Raw genomic sequence first — 23,766 nt, forward strand, 5'->3', positions numbered from 1 at the left:
AAACTGGTGACCTCTGGGTTCATTGGCTGATGCTCAACCACTGAGCCACACCGCTGGGCTGTTACCTGTACTCTTTCTGTACTTCTTGTTACTCTTTTCCCTTGGTGGGATTAGTATGTTCTCTGCTTTTTAATAGTTTTCATGTAAATGTCATTTTTGAGTAGCAGCATGCTTTCATGGCCCATTTGGGGTACATCAGCGGGTTCCCTAGGTTCCTCACCAGCAGGAGCCCTGTCTTTGCACCCTCGGGTCTCCAGGAGGATGTCGGAGGAAGCACGATGCCCGCTTCGCTGCACGCAGGTCCCTTCTGGGCTGACGTCGGGGCCGGACCGTCCCACAGCCCAGTCTCTTGTTAAATGCACCAATTAAAGGTCTGGTCATATGTCCTATTTTCACATTAATTTTTTCTAACATGGCTTCGGTTTTATTTCTCGACATTATTAACAGAGGGAAGGCATCGGACAAGTCCACCGTCTTTGGGTGATGTGGTAAACTGGAAAAACTCAGTTCAGTACACCTCCTGAGCAGGGGGAATCACATGGGGTCACATGGGAAGCCCTTGGGGGTACCTGGTGCTCATGAGGGCACATGGAGGGACAAGACCAGCAGGTCTCAGGACCCTTTCAGTCTCTTAAAAAGGATTTCAGAGCCAAGAGCTTTGTGATTACAAGCAGGCCATGCGCAGCCAACAGTGACTCAGGGATATCACAGGCTCAAGCCCTTATCCCCGAGAGCTGGGGGAAGTGCAGACTGAGACAGGACACAAATCCAGGGGGAAATGTGTTTCTCACACACTGGTTTTCATGTTTCTAACACAGACTCATAAGGGAAACCAAATTCTCAGACTTGCAGCATCCCTGGTTGTTCTGGCCAAAAAGGATCTGAGAGGCTGTGTTACTGCCATGACCTCTTGGAACTCCCTGTGTTGTGGTCAGGATCCTGACCTGACAGGTTCAGGTGATGGAGGCCCTGGCTGGCTGGCTGGCTGGGTGCCTGTCCCGTCCACCATCTGCTCCCACATAAAGGCCCCCAGGCCGCTTGTTTCATCCTCCTGGGTGGCTGCAGAAGTGGGAGAGAGAAAGGTTTCATTACCAAAGGCAGAACCCAGGGAGGGGCAGGTTAGATGTGCCAAGAGTTTAGAACTGTCCTATTTACAATACTGAAAATAACATGTCTGCTGTGTTCTAAGTAAAGACATGAATGGACATTTCTCCTGTACTTTAAGGAATAGTTCCACTCATGGAAATTAGCCCCGGCTCGGGCATTGACCAGCCCTCTGTCTGGGGAAGCCTCTGATCCTCGGGACCCACGGGGAGGGGTCCCTGTGTCCCGGAGGGTCCCTCAGGTACTACCTGCGTCATGGACTGTGCTCATCAGAAGAGGTCCCTGCTCAGGGGCTGGAGCCTGGCCCCAGTGCGCCGGCTCAGCTCCTCGAGAACCTGCTTCTCCTTCTGGTACATCTGCAACGAAGGAGCGAAAACCAACCCTGGACGTGCCCAGCTGGCCTGGCTGCTCAGGCCCTGGGGAGTCCCTGGCTGGGTCCTCGGCAAATCCCTCCCTGAGGCCCGTGTCCACGGCTATGGCATGGGGAGCCTTGGCCATAGGGCTTCCCTCAAGGTTCTGCTCATGGGTGCCCAGCACCTGTGCACAGGGAGTGCCAAAATGCTGCCTGCAGGGTGGACGGTGGAGACGGCAGGAGAGGTTGTGGGCTGGGGCAGAGGGGGTGATCTTGGGGAGGAAAGAGGAGAGCCTGCCTGGGGTCACAGGAGAACAGGCGCAGGACACAGGGGAGGGAGGGGGTGCAGATGGCTCCTCTGGGGGGAAGGGTGGTCAGGGCTCGGAGGGCTGGGGTCCCTGGCAGACTGCACATGCTGAGACTTAGATCTGTTGGATGTAGAGGTGGAGGGCTGAGGAGGAAGTGGCCACAGTAAGGCCGGCATCTGACAGGAAGGGGAGGTGGAGCCAGGGTGAGGCTGGTGTGGACCCAGCCTAGGATGGCTGGGGGAGAGGACAAGTGTGCCAGGGACTTCTTTTGTTAATGAAAAAAGTTTCTTATGCCTTTCAGAGAATCTGACTATTTGACTACAAATACAGTTTGAGTTTATTAAACACAGTATGGTTTGTATACCAACATGGACCTTTACAAGTGGGTAAACATTGGCCCCCTTCGAGGAAACCAACTGCTCCATAACTTTACACAATAGGTCTCTATCAGACGCCTGCACATTTCAAATCCTGTTCGCAACTGATAAATAGCATCACAGTTTCCCTCGCAAAGATTTTGTAACTTTAAGCCATTAGCATTTCACAGAATTTTTAGAATTCAGTCTCTCTGCTCGGACTTTCAATAGTGAGGTAATACAGTTAACAGCATTTGGGGAGCCCAATATTTAAAACAAACATTGTAAGTCTTTTTTTTTTTTAATAAAGTAAACATGTATAAAATTCCTTATTTTACTGTTTTTTTCCAAGTTTGGTTTTCATTGACTGCAAGGGGCAGGCCGGGCAGCCCTGGCTTGTGGGGGTGGCACCTACCTTCTGCCACGTGGCCTCTGTGTCATGTGTGAAGCCCAGTAGATGACAGAGCCCATGAGTGGCAGTCACCTGTTGAACAATTAAAAAGCTGCCTCAGGGGCTGACCATGACCAAGCCAGGAGCCAGGGGAGGAGGAAGGCAGGGAGAACTTAGCCCAATCTGGTGGGAGGTTAGGAACCCAGGCAGGGCTTCGGGAGTCGGTGGCAGCAGCACCGAGGGTGTGAGTGGGCGATGAGAACATGGGTGGGGTTCAGAAAACATCAGGTAGACCAGGGCCCTGTCAGGGATGTGAAGACCAGGATCTCTGGGGCAGGGAGGGGCAGTGATTATTTCCTGAGGAGACACCTGCTTTTCAGGGCAGAGGGAAGGGTTGGAGGAGTGGTGAGATGTGGAGGATAAGGTGGTAGTTGGAGGGTACCCAGGGCTATTAGAAGGTGCCTACGTGCAGTTGGCAGCCAGGAGGGTGGAGAGTGGCCTGGCTGGTCCTGTGGTGGGGGATGAGGGTCCCAGGAGTGGTGGGCTGGCCCTCTACTTCGATACAGAACCCTCAGGAGGTGCCAGGAAGTGAAATCAGATTTCCACAATTGCACTCTCGATCATGCCCACCCTCCCCCTGGGGTGCACCACTGCCGGCCATAGAGATCCAGAGCTGGACCCTGCTGACCAGTCCTGACTACACTGGGTTTCCTGATGCTCAGGAAGAAAGGGAAACCTCCTCTTTCCCCCCCAAAACCTGCTCACACTGAAAGCACTAGGACCCCCACCCCGCACCCCCTCCACAACATATTTCAGGGTGTGGCTACTTGGCCAAAGGAAGACCCTTCAATTGAATCCTTGGGGAAGTTAAAATATGACTCTATCACACTCAATACTTTCAGAACACTCCCCCGTGCCCCCTGCTTTTTAAAAATATATATATATAATAAGCTGAGGACAGATCTGGAAGGCCCTGGATGATAGAATTTTGTCTACTCTGGGCAGTTTCCTAAGAAGCTTATTCAGCAAGCCTACATTAACTACACAGCCTGCTGAGCGCACGGTAAAAGCTAAAACAAGGTCACTACTGGGAGTTTCCCTTATCTCACATCTCAGTTACGGAGAAACTCCCTGTCCTCTTCCTGCCCCTGGCACTGCCACAGGGCATGCAGATCCCACTCCACCACCTTCCTCTCCGTGGATCTCCCTCTCTGTGGGTCTCCCTCCATAACCCTTGTTCTTCACGTGGGCAATAGTGTGGACACAGGTGGCACGTCGCCAACCTCTTTATGGCCTGGATTAAGGACACGGTATTTCTTTTGCTAGGCAGAACCTGTCATTTCAGCATTCCTACTTACAGTCAGGATGTCATAGTAATCTTCATTTTCTTTGCACTGTTGGAAGATATACTCCACTCCTAGGAAAATGTCCCCCAGATTATAGTCATCTGGAAAATCCGGATGGGGGATTTCACCAGCTTTCAGGTTCTGCAAATGAGGAAACAGATTGTGAGAACAGGACCTCAGGAACACTAACCTGACGACAGGCCTACAGATTTCATTCTGGAAGGCACTGTCCTCTGACTAGTCCGGAGTGGGGGCGGGGGACCACAGGGCCACTACACACAAGTGATTTAAGATGTTTCCACCTTGTCCAATGAGTTCCTTTCCATTTCTTTCATCCTTCCCAATGCACAGTCACACAGATTATGTCTAGGAGTTAAATCACCACACTGATATAATTTTATATTTCTGTTCTTTCCTCCTGGTATTTTGTCCTAAATAGCCTTTCACATTTTCTTATTTAAAGACCATAAGCACCAGTCCATTCAGTTGAGTTCAGTTCACAGCAAGCCAGTAACCTATGGCTGCATATTTACTTCGTATTGTTAATGGCTTTTTTTCCTATTAAGGAAAATAAGTGAACCTTTTACAAAATTTAAAGTCTTTATTGTTGAAAGTTTTACATGTCTCCCTTTTCCCTCATTGACCTTTTCCTGGCTGCTCCCACTCCCCAGCACATGCCCTCACCCCCCTACTGTGTCCATTGGTTATACTTATATGCATGTATACAAGTCCTTTGGTTGATCTCTTACCCCTCCTTCATCCTCCCCTGACTTCCCTCTGAGGTTTGTTTGACGGTCTGTTCGATGTTTTTATGTCTCTGAATCTATTTTTGTTCATCAGTTTACGTTATTCATTATATTCCACAAATGAGTGAGATCCTGTGATACTTAATAACTGAACATTTTAATGCATTTTTATATTATGCATTTAACATTTTATAATCTTCCTTCTTTGGTTTATTTCTGTGGGTGTGACACTAGTGGATTGAAGTCTGTTGCCAAGCTGCTTTCCAATTTATGCTGCTACTAACCCCTGTGTAAAGCCCAGAATGACTCATCTGCATAACTGAGAGTGATCTGACAGCTATCACAAGTTTGTAGAAAATATTTACACAAGTTTCTTCTTATATTCAGTGTTATTTAATTTTTAACCATACATATTCATTACTGATTCACACTCAAAACTGCTAATTCACTGCTCCCATTAGGTGGGGAGAGGGGAGCTCAATCCCCTTTTCTCCTTCAGAAATGGGCATTGATCAATAGGGTTGATCTCTACTCTTGTGTATATTGTGAAAGTTTTCAAAATAAAACTAACAAATCATGTCTGTAGTATAATAAACACAGGAAATTTACACTGAATGGTAGGCTAGACAAGGCGAGGAGGAAAGTACTTTTTACCTCATGAAAGGGAAAAGAAAGCACATCAGTTGGGGTGTTTTTCTCTCTGTAGATCCTGTTGATGTGCTGAATACTCTTGTTGTCAACACAGATGATGCCCAGGTCGAATTTCTGGACTCCTAAAATACTCCTGACGATCTCCATCCTCTGGCGGAGCGGCACTCTCCGCAGGGGGACAGCTCGCTGCAGGTTTCTGAGCACCAGACTCATTCCAGGAGGACAGCGGGGCACTTTAAAAAAGTCTGTAAAGGAATCTGTGCTTCAAGTTGGAGAGAAGACAAATCAGTCCTAGGAAGTGCAACACGCACACAAAATCAAGTCATTTTATTTGGTGCAATTCACTGAAAAAAAAAATTACAGGAATTTACATTTTACCATACGAAAAATATAAAAATGAAGGTCTCTAAAACGACGCCAAAGTCAGGCAAGCCAGAAGGGGTAACAGTAGCCACAGGAAATGAAGGCTGGTGGAGAGGAAGGGACATTAATAGTGCGGGCGGGTGAGCGGGGTCGGGGCAGTGGAAGTGGAGGAGGGGAGGGAAGAATGGGGGGGGGGGCTGAGAAATGAGGATGGGGCGCCCGGCCGGATCCAGGGGTTCCCCAGGAACCGCTCAGCGCTGATCCCTGGCAGCACGCGGGTGGACTGACGTCCCCCAAGTTCGAAGAGAAGAAGCCACCCGCGTTGGAAGGGGGACCGAAGCCTGAGGACCCAACCCTTGTCCCCGCGCACCGGAAGCCCCACCGCCGCCGCTCAGCCGGAGGGGGGAACCCGAGCTTGCAGGGCTGCGGGCGGGGCCGGATTGCTCAGGTAGGACCGGAAGTCGGTCCACCACTGTTTTGGTCCGTGGCGCGCAGGGAAGCGCTGGTTCCGGCGGTCTTGGTCTGAGCTACCAGCTAGGCGCCGAGGTACCCCGAAGCGGCGTCGTCCCTGAGCCGGACCGTGAGCGCTGCGCGGGGTCAGGGCCGGGCGGAGGTTGCCCCTTACTCGCTCGCCGTTCCCCGGCCCCGATTCGCGCGTGTCGCTAAAGGGGCGGGACAGCGAGGCGCCGGGCCCAGGGTACGGCCTGTGCGGGGACCTATGGAGCCGCCTACTAGTTGGGGTCGTGATGCTCCGCTCCAGCCCTCCCGAGTCTAGGGCGGCCTCTCCACGTGAGTACTCTTTTTTTTTCTGTTTATTTTATTTTAAATTAAATCTTTATTGTTCAGATTATTACAGTTGTTCCTCTTTTTTTTTCCCCATAGCTCTCCTCCACCCACTTCCCACCCTACCCTCTGCCCTTACCCCTCCCACTGTTCTCATCCATAGGTGCACGATTTTTGTCCAGTCTCTTCCCGCATTCCCCACACCCCTTTCCCCCCAAGAATTGTCAGTCCACTCCCTTTCTATGCCGCTGGTTCTATTATATTCACCACTTTACTCTCTGTTCATCAGATTTTTGATTCACTTGATTTTTAGATTCACTTGTTGATAGATATGTATTTGTTGTTCATAATTTGTATCTTTACCTTTTTCTTCTCCTTCCTCTTCTTAAAGGATACCTTTCAGCATTTCATATAATACTGGTTTGGTGGTGATGAACTCCTTTAGCTTTTTCTTATCAGTGAAGCTCTTTACCTGACCTTCAATTCTGAATGATAGCTTTGCTGGGTAAAGTAATCTTGGTTGTAGGTTCTTGCTATTCATCACTTTGAATATTTCTTGCCACTCCCTTCTGGCCTGCATAGTGTCTGTTGAGAAATCAGCTGACAGTCGTATGGGTACTTCCTTGTAGGTAACTGACCGTTTTTCTCTGGCTGCTTTTAAGATTCTCTCTTTGTCTTTTGCTCTTGGCATATTAATTATGATGTGTCTTGGTGTGGTCCTCTTTGGATTCCTTTTGTTTGGGGTTCTTTGTGCTTCCTGGACTTGTAAGTCTATTTCTTTCACCAGGTAGGGGAAGTTTTCTGTCATTATTTCTCCAAATAGGTTTTCAATATCTTTCTCTCTCTCTTCTTCTGGCATCCCTATAATTCGGATGTTGGTATGCTTGAAGTTGTCCCAGAGGCTCGTTACACTAACTTCATATTTTTGGATTATTTTTTCTTTTTGTTTTTCCAGTTGGGTGTTTTATGTTTCTTCATATTTCAAATCTTTGACTTGATTCTTGGGATCCTCTAGTCTGCTGTTGGAATTCTGTATAATATTCTTTTTTATTTATTTAAATTGTTTTATTGCTTAAAGTATTACAAAGAGTATTATCCTTGAGGGTCTCACTAGATTTATCGAGGGTCTCACTAAATTTATCGGCAGTTTCTAGAAAATTCTTGAAAAACCTTATAACCATGGTTTTGAACTCTATATCCAGTAGTTTGCTTTCCTCCATTTCTGTCATTTGTGACCTGTTTCTTTGTCTCCGCATTTTGGCTGCTCCCTGTGTTGATAGAGTGGCTTTCTGTGCTAGGTGTCCTATAGGGCCCAGTGGCTCAGCCTCCCCAATTACCTGAGGTGGACACCCTTGGTGTACCCCTTTGTGGGCTTTGGGCACAGTCTTGTAGTTAAGCTTTGATTGCTGTTGGTATCACTGGGAGGAATTGACCTCCAGGCCAATTGGCTGTGAGATTCAGCTGTGTCTACGGCAGTGGGAGACTCTGTGCTGAGACACTCTGAGGCAGACTGCTCAGTGGGGCTTTGGTGCTCACTGAGTCTGCCCCCTGAGCATGTCCCTTATGGATCTGAGGAGTTGTAATCTGGATGGTCCCACTCTGACCACTGGGTATACTGGCTCTTGGATCTCTAAGGAGGTGCTAATTTAGCCTCTGCCTGAGGCTACCCAGCAGGAGCTATGGAGAGATCTGCAGATTCCTCTTCCTTGTTTGGGGTTTGGAGGTGCCCAGATGAGGCCCAGCTGTGAAGCAATGCAAGCTGCTGTGGGGCCTTGAGCCTTCTCTTGGAAGTTCTGGGTCTGTCTGGCCCAGCTGCAGTTTGTTAGGTAATTTTCAGGTTGCAAAGGGCCAGGGCATTCGTAAAAGCCTTTGCGGCAGCTTGGGTGGGGCGGGGTCTCAGGGGATCAACAGGGCGGAGCAAGCAGCTATGGCTGATCCTCAGCCCTGCCCTAAAGGGCCCCGTGTCTCAGTGCCGCTGCAAGCACCTGTGAGAGAAAGCCACCCTCCAGTTCCGAGTTCTGCTCACTGCCAGACAGTCCAGTTTCTCCCGGTATGCGTCTGGGTCCCCAGAGACTCACCTGGAACTGGAGTTCAGAGCAGTCGGGGGCTTGTGACTCCCTCCTGATTCAAAAAGACAGCCGTGTCCTCAGTTGCCAGCTCTTGCCGTGTGCACCTCCGTACCTCTGTACTTTACTTCCGCACCGCAGCTCCTGTGAGTCTCAGTGTGCTTTTCTCTTTGCTTCTAGTTGTAGAGTTTCCACTCAGCCAGCCTTCCTGTGGTTCTGGATGATGTCCGTTTTGTCTTTTAGTTGTAGTTTTGAAGTTGTTTTGGGAGGCAGCAATTTCTGGTGTTTACCTATGCCGCCATCTTGGTTTCTCTGGACGTGAGTACTCTTGACCTCAAAGCTGGTTCGTTGGAGGAGTAGCCCCGGTATAAAAACATTTCATTTCTGGGTCTGGAAATAGTATTTAGTGTTAAGGTTACTTGGAGAATAATTAGGTGGGAGAACTGAAACACTGATGTTCTAATTGTCACAGTGTAATTGTCTGGCTATGGAGATTGGAAGAAGTTAGGAGAAACTGCTCTCTTCAACTTGAAAAGTGTAATAACATTCCTTTTTTTTTAAATTAACATTTGAGGTTTTTGGTGAATTTACCAATTTAGTAAAATGATTTGGCCTTTAGTCACGCCTTAAACATTTGTAATAAAGTAATGTATTTATATCGTCCTCCACCCCATACTCCCCCCCGCAAAAAAAAGAAAGAAAAGAAACGAAAAAGAACCCACTATCTCTCAGAAAATAAGAATACTTGGCCCTTCGCTTTGTCTGCCTATTAAATAATTTAGAATGTGACATGTGATGAAAAATTCTGTTCTTAGTTTTCCAGCAGCACAAAACTCTGATGATCTAAATTTTTATCTTTCAGCTTACATGAAATGAAGGGGGGAGCTCCCTAGTTCAACAAACTGTTTAAGGAAGAGGACTGCTTTGTACAGGGAAATCTTCATTACCTTCCAGTAACTGGATCAGAAGATGAACCCACCTAATCCTTTCAGCGGGCAGCAGCCTAGTGCTTTTTTAACATCTTCCAGTAGTTCCATAGGAACAGCTCAGGCTAAGCAACCCTTTCGATTTGGTCAGCCTTCTCTTTTTGGACAAAACAACACAGTATCTGGGAAAAGCTCAGGATTTTCACAGATATCTAGCTTTCCAACGTCTGGAGTAGGTCACTCTTCTTCAGCACAAACATTAGGATTCTCCCAAACCTCAAATGTTGGACTCTTTTCTGGACTTGAACACACTCCATCCTTTCTATCTGCCTCTGGGCCTTCAAGTTCATGTGTGCCTGGAAACCCAGGATTTACTTTTAAATCACCCAACCTTGGGGCTTTCCCAAGTACTTCTACTTTTGCACCAGAAACTGGAGAAGTAGCAAGCTATGGTTTGGGGAAAACAGAGTTCAGCTTTAAATCTCTGGAAAATTCAGTGTTCAGACCAATATTGGGGGCTGAATCTGAGCCAGAGAAAACTCAAAGCCAAATTACTTCCGGATTTTTCACATTTTCCCAACCAATTAGTAGTGGACCTGGAGGACAGGCTCCATTTTCTTTTACACAGGTGACAAGTTCAGCTACTAAATCAAATTTTACCTTTTCGAAACCAGTTGATAGTAGTAATTCATCATCACCCTTTGCCCTTGCTTTGTCAAGTCAAAATGTGGAGGAAGAGAAGAAAGGCCCTAAATCACTATTTGGAAGTCTTAATAGTAGCTTCACTAGCTTCCCCACATCTTCTTCAGGATCATTGGGGGAACCCTTCCCAGTTAGCAAAACAGGTGCCAGACAAGGCTGTGAAGAAACTGTTTCCCAAGTGGAGCCACTTTGCAGCTTCATGAAGGGACTGAAAAGGAAGGAGGATCAGGATCGCTCCCCAAGGAGATACGGCCACGACGCAGTGGAAGACCTGGACCCTCTCTCGAGGGGTGATCATCCTCCCGATAAGCGGCCGGTCCGCCTGAATCGGCCCCGGGGAGGTACTCTGTTTGGTCGGACCATACAGGATGTTTTCAAAAGCAATAAAGAAGTCAGTCGTCTGGGCAACAAGGAATCTAGAAAAGAAATTGGCTGTGCCGAGTCTGGGGAAAATGATCACATGGCCATACCAGGAGGGAGTCAGTCTGTTCTGGCAGCTTCCCGGCTTCCAGGTGTGAAAGAGGAAGAAACCGAAAGAGATAAAAAAGAAGGTGAGTTCTAAAAATGTACAGCATGCAGTAAACCTTGCTGTATGGCAAGTTCTTGGTAAACTTTCCTGGGTGTTAGCTTGATTTTTTTTGGTTAAGTCCTGTAAACATTAGGGACATTAATATACCATAGGATCTTGGAGCAGGTCTCACACACATGGAAATTTCCTTTGCCCTTCCATAGTTGGTGCCTCCTGTTTGGAAACATTACATCCACTACAGTTCTGTGCCTATTTTCTGATCCCCTAGATTTTTTAAGAGGAACTCCTGGGCGTCAGAATAAAAGAAGTGAGAGCACAGACAGTCTTGGGGGCTTCTCTCCCTCTGAAGTCACAGCGATCCAGTGCAAGAACATTCCCGACCGTCTCAACAACAGGACCTTTCTGGAGAAACACTTTGGCAAAATTGCTAAAGTGCAGCGCACTTACAGCAGGCGCAACAAACACCTCGCGGTGGTGTATTTCTTTGATCATGTAAGTACTCCCAACTGAGTTTGTGTGAGTGAAAAAATAGTTTTAAAGTAATGAAGTAGGAATGAACTTTGTCACTTCAAAACCTTTTTTTTTAAAATCAGTTATTTGCTTGCTAGAATGTAGGAAAGTACTAGAATATTTTGTTCTTACCTTGCAGAGGCTAGAGTAGCACTTTTCTTCAAAATTGGAGTCATTAGTGAAAAGCTTGTAGCCCCTACTGAATGCTGTGGTGAGTCCCATGAAGTCAGATTCTTCTGAAACACACTGGATTGGCTCTGTAACCACACAGCACTTTTTCAAACTTGAGTTCTGTTTTGTTTTTGATTTATTTGGTCATAGTACACGATGGCTATAGATACTCAAACAATACAGAAAAAGTGAAATCCCCTTATAATCACATTCCCCAGAGATATGTTTGGTTTATACCCTAATTTTAAATACATCGTCGGGCAGAAGTAGGTTTATAGTTGTTGGTATGGAAAATAACACAATAATTAATAAATAATAATATGAGAATAAACTGTTTCACATACAACTGTAAACCCACTTACTAGTATGCCCCATCCTGTATGTATGTAAGTACACCTGTGCATAACAGCTGTAGCTCACATTATGTAGATTTATATCTTTATTATTTTAAAAAATATTCTTGTGGGGGAAAAAGTAAGTTCTATAGGAATTTACAAGGTAGAAAGCATGTTTTCATACTTTTGTTAACTAGAAGTATTGCCTGTCAATATACTATGGGAGGACCATCAAATCACCCATAATTCTCTCCTCCAGGATATTGACTGAATATTCTGGATAGTGTCTTTGCAAATATAGGGTCGCATTGTTTTTGCACAAATGGGATCATACTGTAAATACTGTTGGTAATCTCTTCATGTAACAATCTTTAGTATTTTCTGAAATTAATTAGCTGCCTAGATTAGAATTGGATTGTTAAATGCTACCTGGCATTCTATCCTGTTTACTTTCTTGGTCAGCATTCTACTTGTGGACAGTTTTGTGCATATATTTTTGATTAGTTTATATCCTTTGTTTAAATTTCTTAAAGTGGAAGTTTTGTGTAAATATGTGCACAGTTTTAGGGTTTTTGCTATTTATTCCTTCCTATTGATTTTTTTTTCAAGTCAGTGGCATTAATTACATTCACAGTGTTGTGCATTCAACACCCCTATCTATTTCCAGAACTTTTGCATCATCCCAAATAGAAACTCAATAACTATTAAGTGATAACTCCCCATTGCCTCCATCCCCAGCCTCTGGTGACCTCTAATCTACTTTTTATTTCTGTGAATTTGCCTATTGTAGATATTTCAAATAAGTGGAATCATACAGTTTGTCCTTTTCTGTCTGTCTTTTTTCATCATGTTTTCAAGATTCATTCATATGGTTGCATTTCATTTCTTTTTATGGCTGAATAATATTTCATTTTATGGATAGACCACATTTTGTTTATTTATCTGTTAATGGACACAGATTGATTCTACCTTCTGGCTATCTTACTAATAAAAGGCTAGGTGGTCCTCACACCTTGATGCCCTCACGCGGTCACAAGATGGCTGCACGTGTTGCGGGGGCCGTGCCCGGCAGCTGCTCCACTCAGCTTCGGCCAGGGTTCCCGCAGCCCTGCGGGGGTGCTGCAGGGGCGGGGCCCAGTGAGGGCTGGTTGGGGTTCCTGTGCCTGTTGCCCGCCACGGAGGCGGGACCCCCAGCTCCGGCCTACCTCTTTGGGGCAATCCGTCGAGGAGCCCCGAATGGGTGGGCAGTGCCTACCTCTTTGGGGCGATCGATTTCGGGGCTCCCGCACTGTGAGGGCACAGAGCCAGGCTAGGGGACCCCCCCCCAACCCCAGAGTGCATGAATTTTGTGCACCGGGCCTCTAGTTTTAACTAATGTTGCCCTGAATTTTGTGGTGTGCAAATCTCTCCTGAGACCCTGCTTTCAGTTCTGTTGGGTATATACTTAAGGGTGGAATTGCTGGGTCTTATGGTATATACTTAGGGGTGGAATTGCTGGGTCATTATTTTAAACTAGAGACCTGGTGCACGAGATGCATGCACTGGGGGGTGGGGTCCCTCAGCCCAGCCAGTGGCCTCTTGCAGTCCAGGAGCCCTTGGGGGATGTCCGACTGACTGAAGGAGCAGGCCTGGGCTGGTAGTCCTACATCCTTAGGGCTGCGCGGAGGCAGGAGAGGCTCCTGCCACTGCTGCTGTGCTTACCACCTGTGAGCCTGGCTTCTGGCTGAGTGGCGCTCCCCCGTGGGAGCGCACTGACCGCCAGGGGGCAGCTCCTGCATTGAACATCTGCCCTCTGGTGGTCAGTGTGCATCATAGCGACTGGTCGTTCTGCCATTCGTTCGATTTGCATATTAGCCTTTATTATATAGGAAGTTATTTTTTGCCTATTGCAATGTGCTTATTTTTCCAGCTGAATCCTAAAAAATATACAATAAATAACATAACATGATATATAAAAACTTTGTTATTGTAAGCAATTCATTGGTAACACAAAGCTGAGGTCCTTGATCACCCCCAACTTTCCTGTTACCCAGGATCCAGTACAGTTACTAGAGTGGTGTGTATTTTTTCTGGACATTTTCATAGGTATATTTGTAGGTATACTAACATGTACTTGGTTTATGTGTTTTGTGATACATTCTATCCTGTGTGCATCATTCTGCAGCTTCCATTTGTGTGTGCGTGTGACTTGGCTGTATCTTTCCATGTTATATATGTTATCAGATAGTGAGAATCATTTTACCAAGTGCCAGTGAGGCCATGGTTATGGGTTCTAAAGTCATTAATTAAAAAAAATAAAGAGAGCAAATATCAGATGTGAGACAAGTAAAGGACTGCAGTTCCCAAGGCTGGAGGCCGATAGTGTGGTCAGCCACGTAGTGGGTGGAGGTTTTGCTCTGTTGCACGAACTTTTGTTGACTATTTTTGATATTGAATTTCATTTCCTGTGGACTCCTGATGCCTCACACTCTGAGTTGTGGACTGTTTTCCAGGCTTCTGCAGCCCTGGCCAGGAAGAAGGGGAAAAAAGGTTTGCCTGAAGAAACGTCTATCTTTTGGCACAAGAAGAAAATGAGTGAGTGTTCAGATATTCTTTGGAGTCTCTAATGCTTTGTTTGCAAGACCCTTTAAGCTTTGAGTGGGAGCCCTTCCCCAAGGCCAAAAGGGGGGTGGCTCCACGTGGATCCTTTTGTCTCAGTGTTTCCTTGGGCTCCTTTGTAACCTCATGTAACAATTATAAGAATTTTACTTTCTCAAAAAAAAAAAAAAAAAAAAGTATCAAGTGACATGTAATATCATATACACTCCATTCTGACTCTTGCATCCTCAGGTCCCAACAAGAAACCTTTTTCCCTCAAGGAGAAGAAACCAGGTGAGGGTGAGGCTGGCCAGGGCACCGAGGACACATCCTTTCAGCACTCCCCTCTTGGCAAGCCCATGGGGAGGACTACAGTCGGCAGCCTCATGAATAAAAGGTGCGGCTGGTTGTTCCTATGACTTTAGTTGACATGGCACGTGGGGTTTTTGTCAGTAAACAGGAGGGACTTCACAGCAGTCCTGCCAAAGCATGAAAGGGAAGTGGGGTAATATACTAACACTGAGTAGGCTAAGGGAAGGCGGAGGGAGAGGAGAACAGTGGAGAGGAGTGGGAGTGGGAAAGAACGTAAGAGGGTTGACAAAGAGAGCCACTTGCTAGTTCCCTGAAGAGGCCCTGGGGCTCCTCAATCATCTGACTGGGTCCCATGCATTATACAGTTGCTGTCAGTAGTTCTACCTGACATGTAAATGAATAAGCAGTCACGTTTTCCCTTAAAACTTCTAACTAGCTGTCATAACCATGTATTCCTAATAGCCATAGAGCAATTTCCAACAGGGCTTTTTGTAGGTTCAGCTTATCACATGAGGCTGCATAATAACTGGGTAGCCACAGTGTATTCCAATGGGGTGCTGTCTCCTTCCAAATGCTCCCTCCCCCCCCCCCCCCCCCCCTTCTTGGAGCTCCCACCTTCCCTTTCACAGCAGGACTGCTTCCACAGGTCTGTAATCCTTCACCTATTTCAGCCAATGTATTTTCCTCACTTTCAATTTCGCAATTAACAATTTAGTTTCTGATTTGCTTTTGTTTTTGCTTTTCTCACCCCTTTAAAAAAATTTTTTTTTAAATTGATTTCAGAGAGGAAGGGAGAGGGAGAGAGATATAGAAACATCAGTGATGAGAGAGAATCATTGATTGGCTGCCTCTTGCACACCCCACACTGGGGATCGAGCTGGCAACCCGGGCATGTGCCCTCACCAGGAATCGAACTGTGACCTCCTGCTTCATAGGTCGATGCTCAGTCACTGACCATGCCGGCCAGGTACTCCACCCTTCTTATATCTTCTTTGACATTGGAGCTCACAGAATTCTGAGAGTCTGCTGGAAAATGGGGAAGCTGAGAGGGGATACCCAGTTTTTTATAGTACATTCTTCTACTGAAATGAAGTTATGTATGAAAACATGTGGACATGATATTTCTTCATGGTGGTAAAGTGTTGTTTTTCAGGCTGAATTTCATTTCTTTGAGATAGTCTATAAATATTCATTTCAGCTGTTTAAATGGGCTCATCTCATTTTTAAAAAGTATGAAATGTTTAAAAAATTTTAAATCACAGATAATATGAGTAACATCATTTTGCTCATTACCAGCATTATCAAAGCTTGTCTCACTTAAAAGTTTATAGTTTATTAGCTTTAGAGGAGCAGAAAATCTTGAAAGATAAGGGAGGTGTTTGGAAGTGGACATTTGCAGATGCCAGATGGACACAAGGCTCTGATATGTTGCTTTCTCTGTAGCTCTCCAGTGAAGAAGTCAGGCCTTCTGAAGGCCCACCTGTTTGAAGGAGACTCTTTTGACTCGGGCTCTGAGAGTTCTGAGAGTCCTGGGCTGTGTGTGTCCTCCCTCAGTGCGCTGATAGGCACTGTGGCCGAAACGTCTGAGGAAAAGTACCGCCTGCTTGACCAGAGGGACAGAATCATGAGGCAAGGTATGGTGACTGCCTCTGTGCAGAGGTCCAGAGACCCTTGTAGGTCATGGAAATTCATCAAGATTTATTGTGAAGTAAGAACGGCAAGGTGCAGGAAGTCGGTAGTGTGCTACTATTTGTGTTCAATTAAGGGGGAAACTGTGTTATGTCCCCATATGTAAGCATACTTGCTTTATGTGTTCATAAAATAGTCATGGAAGATGGGAAGAGTCTGCTCATACTGGTTGTCATGAGAGAGGGTGCAAGGTGTGAGGGTGTGCTCTATTTTGGATGTTGTTATACCTTTGGGTTATTGAACCATGTGAATGTATTACCTATTCCAAAAGTAAGTATTCTATTAACATTAAAACGATGTGCAGTGAAAAAAATAAAAGAAAAAGGCATATGTGCTTTTTGCAAAGTTTTAATTAAATTTTAACTGTAGGATTTTTCTCTTTTCAAAAGCTGTGAATCAGTGGAATAATCCCAGTGCCTCCTTAACACTGTAATAAAAGCTGCCATCATAAATTATGTCACTGACATGGTGATTTTTATATTCCAAATAAAATTATTACTAGACATTAGAATTTTCCAAAATAAAAATAAGATGTATATATTTCAAATTATGAAGTTGTTCATTCCATTTCATTTAAAAGATACTTTTTTTTAATTGTTAAAAGTATTACAGATGTTCCCTTTTTTCCCCCATTGACCCCCATCCACCCCACACCATTCCTCCCAGGCTAAAAGATACTTTTGTAATTATTTTAATTCTGTGGATAATAATAGAGATTTATGCAGGTCAGGACCAGGTAACTTTCATTATGTGATTCTTGTTACATTAAAAATACGAAATACTTAAAATAATGATATATGTACATTTAACAAATTGATTCTTTTAACATACTGCAGCCATGAGTATTTATTATTGAGGTCATTATAGGAGCCCTGAATGCATTGTGGGCCCCTCTGCCTGTGGTGTGCAGTGAAGAGATCTGTCTGGAGAGGCAAGAAGGCCTTGGGGTCTTTGCAGGCCTTGATGCCCTGCACATCCCCCTCCCCCCTGCATATAGGCCAGTGATGGCGAACCTATGACAACTCACTTTTTTGGTTGATTTTTCTTTGTTAAATGGCATTTAAATATATAAAATAAATATCAAAAATATAAGTCTGTTTTACTATGGTTGCAAATATCAAAAAATTTCTATATGTGACACGGCACCAGAGTTAAGTTAGGGTTTTTCAAAATGCTGACACGCCGAGCTCAAAAGGTTCGCCATCACTGGTATAGGCCACGCTTTTCTTTCCCAGAGTCCCACTGTTTAAAAAGTTTTTCTTTTTGTGTGATTTGTGTGATGTTTGTTCTTATTTTATCACTAGAAGCCCGATGCACGAAATTCATGCAAGGGGCTCGGCCCTCGCAGCCCCAGCTTTGTCCAGTCTAATTAGCATATTACACTTTTATTATTATAGTTTACGAAAACACACTTCGCTGAATTCTCCATACTGTGTGGTATGTTCTTACTATTTACTTGATGTCATTTAGCTCGGGTGAAAAGAACCGATCTGGACAAAGCAAGGACGTTTGTTGGGACGTGCCCTGACATGTGTCCTGAGAAGGAGCGGTACATGCGGGAGACCCGGAGCCAGCTGAGTGTATTTGAAGTGATCCCAGGAACTGACCAGGTGGAGCCCCATGCCCCCCATTGTGTACAATTGTTTGTATTGTGAGTTGTGTACTAAGCAATCTTGTACAGGACCATACAGGTCCCTAAGGTATAGATACAGATATAAATGCAGAATTATTTCATAGATGAAAAAAACTTTTTTCTTTTCACAGTTTTATTCCTATGTTTATGTTTTGCACATTTGAGATTATGTTCTGGATACAATTTTGTATGATTTTTTTTCAGTTACGATTATATCATAAGCATTTTTTTGTTATAATGAACTCTTTATAAGCAATTTTAAATGACGGCATATTATTTAATTATGTAGTTCTGTCCACGCTCCCCATTTTGCAACCATTAGATAGGCTGTTTCTAATTTTTCAATTATGTTAATTCATTTGGGCATGCTGTGTGTAATGCCTCGGAGGTGATTAGATGATTTCCTTCAGATAGTTAACTCTGTCAGAGGGTATGACCTTTCTTCAGCTTCCTGAACATGTGCCTGTTCATGTCCCTAAATTGTTTCCCAGAAATCACCATGTTAGGCCCTTTTATTCTTTTGTTCGTTTTGGGCTTTTCCTCCTCTTCTGGCTGGTGGTTTTATAGCTGCCTTTACCCAGCGCAGGGCCCTCAGTCAGGCAGCAGTTGTCACAGCAGAGGCCCTGGGCTCCTGCTCACCAGGCCCTTGCTTCTGCTATGCCCCCCAGTCCTCACTGTTGTCTCCATTTCATTCCTGGTCTGTGTAGACGTAGTCTGGTGTTTGAGCATGGCTAAGACCTTTGAAAATGCCTTCAAGTCCTTTACCTGTCACACTGCTGTGCTTGGGGCCAAGCAGGTGTGTCTTCACTTACATTCCTCTGCTTTTTTTTTTTTTAAGTTCTTTTTTTACTGTTTATAGTATTACATATGTCTCCTTTTTCCCCCATCGACCCCTCCCCGGCCACTGCCACCCTCCAGGGCGAGCCCCCACCATCCCAGTGTCCGTGTCCATTGGTTATGCCAGTGGTTGGTTATGCCAGTGGTTGGCAAAACCGCGGGGTCGCGAGGCCCCCTGCGCTCTTTGGCCCCTTGAGTGTGGCTCTTCCACAAAATACCGACTTCTGTGCATGGGCCATGAAGTTTCAATCGCACTGTACGTGCGCGCCCCCATGTGGTATTTTGTGGAAGAGCCACACTCAAGGGGCCAAAGAGCCACATGTGGCTTGAGAGCCGCGGTTTGCCCAACACGGGGTTATGCTAATACACATGCATACAAGTCCTTTGGTTGATCTCTTACATCCCTGCCCCCCGCTCCCGCCTTCCCCTACCTTTCCTTTGAGGTTTGACAGTTCATTCAGTGCTTCTCTGTCTCTGGATTCATTTTTGTTCATCAGTCTATGTTGTTCATCGTATTCTACAAATGAGTGAGATCATGTGGTATTTATCTTTCTCTGACTGGCTTATTTCACTTAACATAATGCTCTCCAGTTCCATCCATGCTGTTGCAAGTGGTAAGAGTTCCTTCTTTTTTACTGCAGCATAGTATTCCATTGTGTAGATGTACCACAGTTTTTTAATCCACTCATCTGCTGATGGGCACTTAGGCTGTTTCCAAATCTTAGCTATTATAAATTGTGCTGCTATGAACATAGGGGTGCATATGTCCTTTCTGATTGGTGTTTCTGTTTTCTTGGGCTATATTCCTAGAAGTGGGATCACTGGGTCAAATGGGAGTTCCATTTTTAACTTTTTGAGGAAACTTCATACTGTTTTCCACAGAGGCTGCATCAGTCTGCTTTCCCACCAGCAGTGCACGAGGGTTCCTTTTTCTCCACATATCACCAGCACTTGTCATTTGTTGTTTGTTGATGATAGCCATTCTGACAGGTGTGAGATGGTACCTCATTGTTGTTTTGATTTTCATCTCTCGGATGATGAGTGACTTTGAGCATGTTTTCATGTGTCTCTTCACCTTCTGTATGTCCTCTTTTGAAAAGTGTCTACGTATTTAGGCCCTTTGCCGATTTTTTGTATTCCTCTGCTTCTTGATGTGATAACCACTGATGTTCAAAATATGTTTCTCATTTTATTTTGTCTTTGAATTTGGTTGTTACCTTTAAACAGAATTTTACACATAGAAATTGTATTCTGTAGTATTGATCCTGTGTGAGTGTGTGTGCGATCTCACCCCCTTACTTTAAGGCACAGCTGCTGAGAGGTTGGCTCAGCACCTGCCACCCAGCTGCTTGTCCCCACTCTGCCTTCAGGTGGACCACGCGGCAGCTGTCAAGGAGTACAGTCGCTCCTCAGCCGACCAGGAGGAGCCCCTGTCACATGAGCTGCGGCCCTCAGCAGTGCTCAGCAGGACCATGGATTACCTGGTGACCCAGATTATGGACCAGAAGGAGGGCAGCCTGCGGGACTGGTATGACTTCCTGTGGAACCGCACACGGGGCATACGGAAGGTATCCGCCTCTTCTCATTAAGAAACTAGAAAAAGTATGCGAATTCCTAAGTGAAAGTGAGAGTTTTGTCATTTTACTGTTCTATTTTATCTGTAACACCAAGTATACTATTATTTAAAATCATTACAAATTCTTATTAAAGTGCTCTTTATGGGCTTTGTTTCAAATTGAAATATGAGAAATTCAGCTAATAAACATGATTTTTTTAGTAGTTGATTCTCTGCATGGGAATATGTGCATGGGATCTGTGTCTACGAAACACATAAGCATATAAGGTGTGTGTGCATTCATGTGTAATATTCCCCTCTTGTGGCCAGGACATCACGCAGCAGCACCTGTGTGATCCCATGACGGTGTCCCTGATTGAGAAGTGTGCCCGGCTTCATATCCACTGTGCTCACTTCATGTGCGAGGAGCCCATGTCCTCCTTTGATGCCAAGATCAACAATGAGAACATGACCAAGTGCCTTCAGAGTCTGAAGGAGATGTACCAAGACCTGAGGAACAAGGGCGTGTTCTGTGTCAGCGAAGCTGAGTTCCAGGGCTACAATGTGCTGCTCAATCTCAACAAGGGGGACATCCTAAGGTGACTTTTCAATTCCGGAGCTGGCCTACGCTGTCTGGAAATGGAAAGCAGGGTGTAAACAGGGAAAGAGCTGTCGGGATTAGCAGTAGCTGTTAGTGCTGCCTTGTCTCTGGTCCGTAATGCTGGGATGACAGTAAGAAACCTGGGCTGGGCTCAGTCCCTTGACCTGGGCCACTGGGAGCAGAATGGATGTACGCTAACACCAGCACATCTAAAGTTGCTCCAAATCCTTCCTGAGAATAATTTTTCCTTGTCAACAAGAGGAAATGAGGAAGGAATGGGCCCGATGAGTAGAATAGGTGAGTGAACCAGGACAGCAATGCCCAGGGTGCCCTTTCAGAGCTGTTAGCGATTTGCCTTTATGACCCTCTTTCTCAGTATGGTTGAAATCTAGTTTTTATCAGATCTTTTTTTATGGAATATTTTGTCAAATTAATCTTAAAATTTTCTAATCTCTTTTATCTCTTTTAATTAACAGAGAAGTACAACAGTTCCATCCGGCTGTTAGAAACTCCTCTGAGGTGAAATTTGCTGTTCAGGCTTTTGCTGCATTGAACAGTAATAATTTTGTGAGATTTTTCAAACTGGTCCAGTCAGCTTCTTATTTGAACGCTTGTCTTTTACATTGCTACTTTAATCAGGTGAGTAATGTTACTGTACTTGCAGAATTAGAAGAAAGCAGGTTGTTATTTATGATAAATAAATATATTTGTTGTTGTTAATCAACACCTTAGGATATTTTTTCCATTGATTTTTTTAGACAGAGTGGAAGGGAGGCAAGGAGAAGGGGGGAGAGAGAGAGGAGAGAGACACGACATCGATTGAGAGAGACACATCAATTGGTTGCCTCCAACACGAACCCCAAACAGGGCTGAGGATGGAATGTGCAACCCATATACCTGCCCTTGACTGGGAATTGAACCCACAACCCTTCAGTGCGCAGGCCAACGCTCTAATCACTGAACATACTGGCCAGGGCATTACATGATATGACATTTAAGTGCTTTATTCCATGAAGGTTTCAGACAGGTCTGGGGCTAACTCTTGTGCAGCCCTCATGGCAGCCCCCCAGGGTCACTGGTGTAACCCCATTCTACAGGGGTTACCATCGTTTATCACTGAAGGCAATGAAAAACACTGTACTTACAGTTTATTTATTTTTGTGTGTGTGTACTTACAGTTTAGATAAGAAAAATCTCTTTAGAACCATGTAACTAAAGTTTAGAACTTTATATTCCCTGGGAAGCAAATAACTGCATGCATAAAGTCTCTAACATAGAAATTCTCAGTGATATGACATTTTTAGAGAGCCTGATGATGCTAAATGCATTTCAATAAATATGTCAGGTGCCTACTCTTTGTCGATGCTGTGCTGTGCTCTGGGGTTACAAAGGCGGGCACCTGGGGCTTTGCCAAAAGTGTGAGCTCCTGGTCTCAGAATCTCCAGTCAGGTCTTCAGCCCCAGCCCCAGGGCACTTGGGGATGATGACAGAGCAGCCCACGCCTGCCTCCGCTGTACACTGTGCTGCTCCCCCTGCATGGGGTGGAGGGTGCCACCAGCAGAGTCCTTGCTGAGAGCCCTTGGGTTCCACTGGGTGTGCAGGAAGCTGCCTGGGAGACCTCAGGGACCTGCTGGCTGGTTCTTGTGACTCCAGGTCATTCTTCTTCTTGGTCACACAAAATGCCCTCCTGTAAACAGTGACTAAACACATTCCAGGCAAAGAATCTTCTGCAGGTGTGCTCATTGTCAGATCTGACGGTTGCCAATAGGACTGAAATTCTGGAACAAATGAAAAGATTTCTAACACTGTGCCACTTGGGGAACTCCATGCAGTTGATAAATAAAACTAATAATTAGTATTTTAAAGTGATTATGTAATGTTATTAGAATGTCCACCATTGGTGCCCATTTTAATAACTTTAAGCCCACATTGTCCCTTGTCCTTGGGACTGCCTCCCCAGCTTCCTCTGTGCTCGGCACCTGCTGTAGTGGTTCCCCCCTCCCCCCCTTTCAGGCTCCGCACCTTCCTGCCTCAGGTTTTCTGCGCTTGCTGTTCTCACTGCTCTTCCTTCTCACAGCCACACAAGGTCACATCCTACAGTTTTTGGCTTGGCTGCCACGGTCTTGGCTGGGCCCACCCTTGTCAGTGCTCCAGGTTCTCTGCCTTTCTCACACTGTCACCATTAAATGTATTGCGTACTTAAAAAAAGGAAAAAAAAAAAAAAATATATATATATATATATATATATATATACACACACACACATACACACACACACACACACATATTTTTTTGAAAATATATTTTTATTGCCGAAACCGGTTTGGCTCAGTGGGTAGAGCGTCGGCCTGTGGACTGAAGGGTCCCGGGTTCGATTCCGGTCAAGGGCATGTACCTGGGTTGCGGGCACATCCCCAGTGGGGGATGTGCAGGAGGCAGCTGATCGATGTTTCTCTCTCATCGATGTTTCTAGCTCTCTATCTCTCCCTTCCTCTCTGTAAAAAATCAATAAAATATATTTAAAAAAAAAAAAGAAAATATATTTTTATTGATTTCAGAGAGGAAGGGAGAGGGAGAGAGAGAGAAACATCAATGATGAGAGGGAACCGCTGCCTCCTGTATGCCCGCTGCTGGGGACCGAGCTTGGAAGCCGGGCATGTGCCCTTGACTGGAATCAAACCCGGGACCCTTGAGTCCACAGGCTGATGCTCTATACACTGAGCCAGACTGGCTAGAGCTGTACTGTGTATTTTATATGTGCATTTTATTCAGTGTTGGCTTCCTTAACATTTCAGCTATGTGGGTATAGGGATTTTGTTTTGTTCACTGTTGTAATCTCAGCACTGACAATGCCAGGCATGAAGTAAACACTTGGTAAATACTGGTGTAGTTAGTTCCAGAATACTGGAAGAAGCCACCCAGA

The 23,766-nt window shown here is 45.3% G+C and overlaps 2 protein-coding genes across 10 annotated transcripts in view; one reads left to right on the top strand and one right to left on the bottom strand.

Moving 5' to 3' along the window:
* Positions 1 to 384: 384 nt before the first annotated feature.
* YBEY (ybeY metallopeptidase (putative)) lies at positions 385 to 6,008 on the bottom strand. Of its 5 annotated transcripts, none has more exons than XM_014447067.2 (6): positions 5,988 to 6,008; positions 5,258 to 5,516; positions 3,870 to 3,998; positions 2,536 to 2,604; positions 1,353 to 1,460; positions 385 to 1,059 (listed from the first exon to the last, which is right to left on the bottom strand). In XM_014447067.2, the coding sequence occupies exons 2-5, from the start codon at positions 5,465 to 5,467 to the stop codon at positions 1,374 to 1,376; spliced, it is 495 nt and encodes a 164-aa protein (XP_014302553.1). In that variant the 5' UTR covers positions 5,468 to 5,516; positions 5,988 to 6,008; the 3' UTR covers positions 385 to 1,059; positions 1,353 to 1,373. The 5 variants fall into 5 exon arrangements, with proteins under 5 accessions (XP_014302553.1, XP_014302547.1, XP_014302549.1 ...); XM_014447061.2 differs by having other exon boundaries at positions 5,633 to 5,988; XM_014447063.2 differs by having other exon boundaries at positions 5,258 to 5,511; positions 5,626 to 5,988.
* A 252-nt stretch (positions 6,009 to 6,260) lies between these two features.
* MCM3AP (minichromosome maintenance complex component 3 associated protein) overlaps positions 6,261 to 23,766 on the top strand; it is a 42,084-nt gene continuing 24,578 nt past the window's right edge. For 4 of the 5 annotated variants that reach the window (XR_002826744.1, XM_023745967.1, XM_006104803.3 and 1 more), the window contains exons 1-10: positions 6,261 to 6,406; positions 9,329 to 10,645; positions 10,892 to 11,115; positions 14,132 to 14,213; positions 14,469 to 14,613; positions 15,972 to 16,162; positions 17,688 to 17,827; positions 20,058 to 20,255; positions 20,573 to 20,841; positions 21,320 to 21,482. Coding sequence is in view for 4 of the 5 variants with exons in the window: in XM_023745967.1 (XP_023601735.1) it covers positions 9,436 to 10,645; positions 10,892 to 11,115; positions 14,132 to 14,213; positions 14,469 to 14,613; positions 15,972 to 16,162; positions 17,688 to 17,827; positions 20,058 to 20,255; positions 20,573 to 20,841; positions 21,320 to 21,482 (2,622 nt within the window). In the remaining variant the exon portion in view is untranslated. Of the gene's footprint in view, positions 6,407 to 9,328; positions 10,646 to 10,891; positions 11,116 to 14,131; positions 14,214 to 14,468; positions 14,614 to 15,971; positions 16,163 to 17,687; positions 17,828 to 20,057; positions 20,256 to 20,572; positions 20,842 to 21,319; positions 21,483 to 23,766 lie in introns of those variants that run through there. The other variant, XM_023745965.1, reaches the window with a different exon arrangement.

Source organism: Myotis lucifugus, unplaced genomic scaffold (assembly GCF_000147115.1).
Source record: "Myotis lucifugus unplaced genomic scaffold, Myoluc2.0 scaffold_608, whole genome shotgun sequence".
NCBI classification, from domain to species: domain Eukaryota; kingdom Metazoa; phylum Chordata; class Mammalia; order Chiroptera; family Vespertilionidae; genus Myotis; species Myotis lucifugus.

What these genes read in the sequence shown, in the direction of transcription:
- YBEY (XM_014447061.2), bottom strand. Translation starts at nt 5,742, where the DNA reads ATGTCCCTTCCTCTCCACCAGCCTTCATTTCCTGTGGCTACTGTTACC. An exon ending in ATTTTTATATTTTTCGTATG is followed by an intron (nt 5,517 to 5,632) that starts GTAAAATGTAAA and finishes TCCAACTTGAAG; the next exon opens with CACAGATTCCTTTACAGACT. An exon ending in TTTCTTTTCCCTTTCATGAG is followed by an intron (nt 3,999 to 5,257) that starts GTAAAAAGTACT and finishes CCTCATTTGCAG; the next exon opens with AACCTGAAAGCTGGTGAAAT.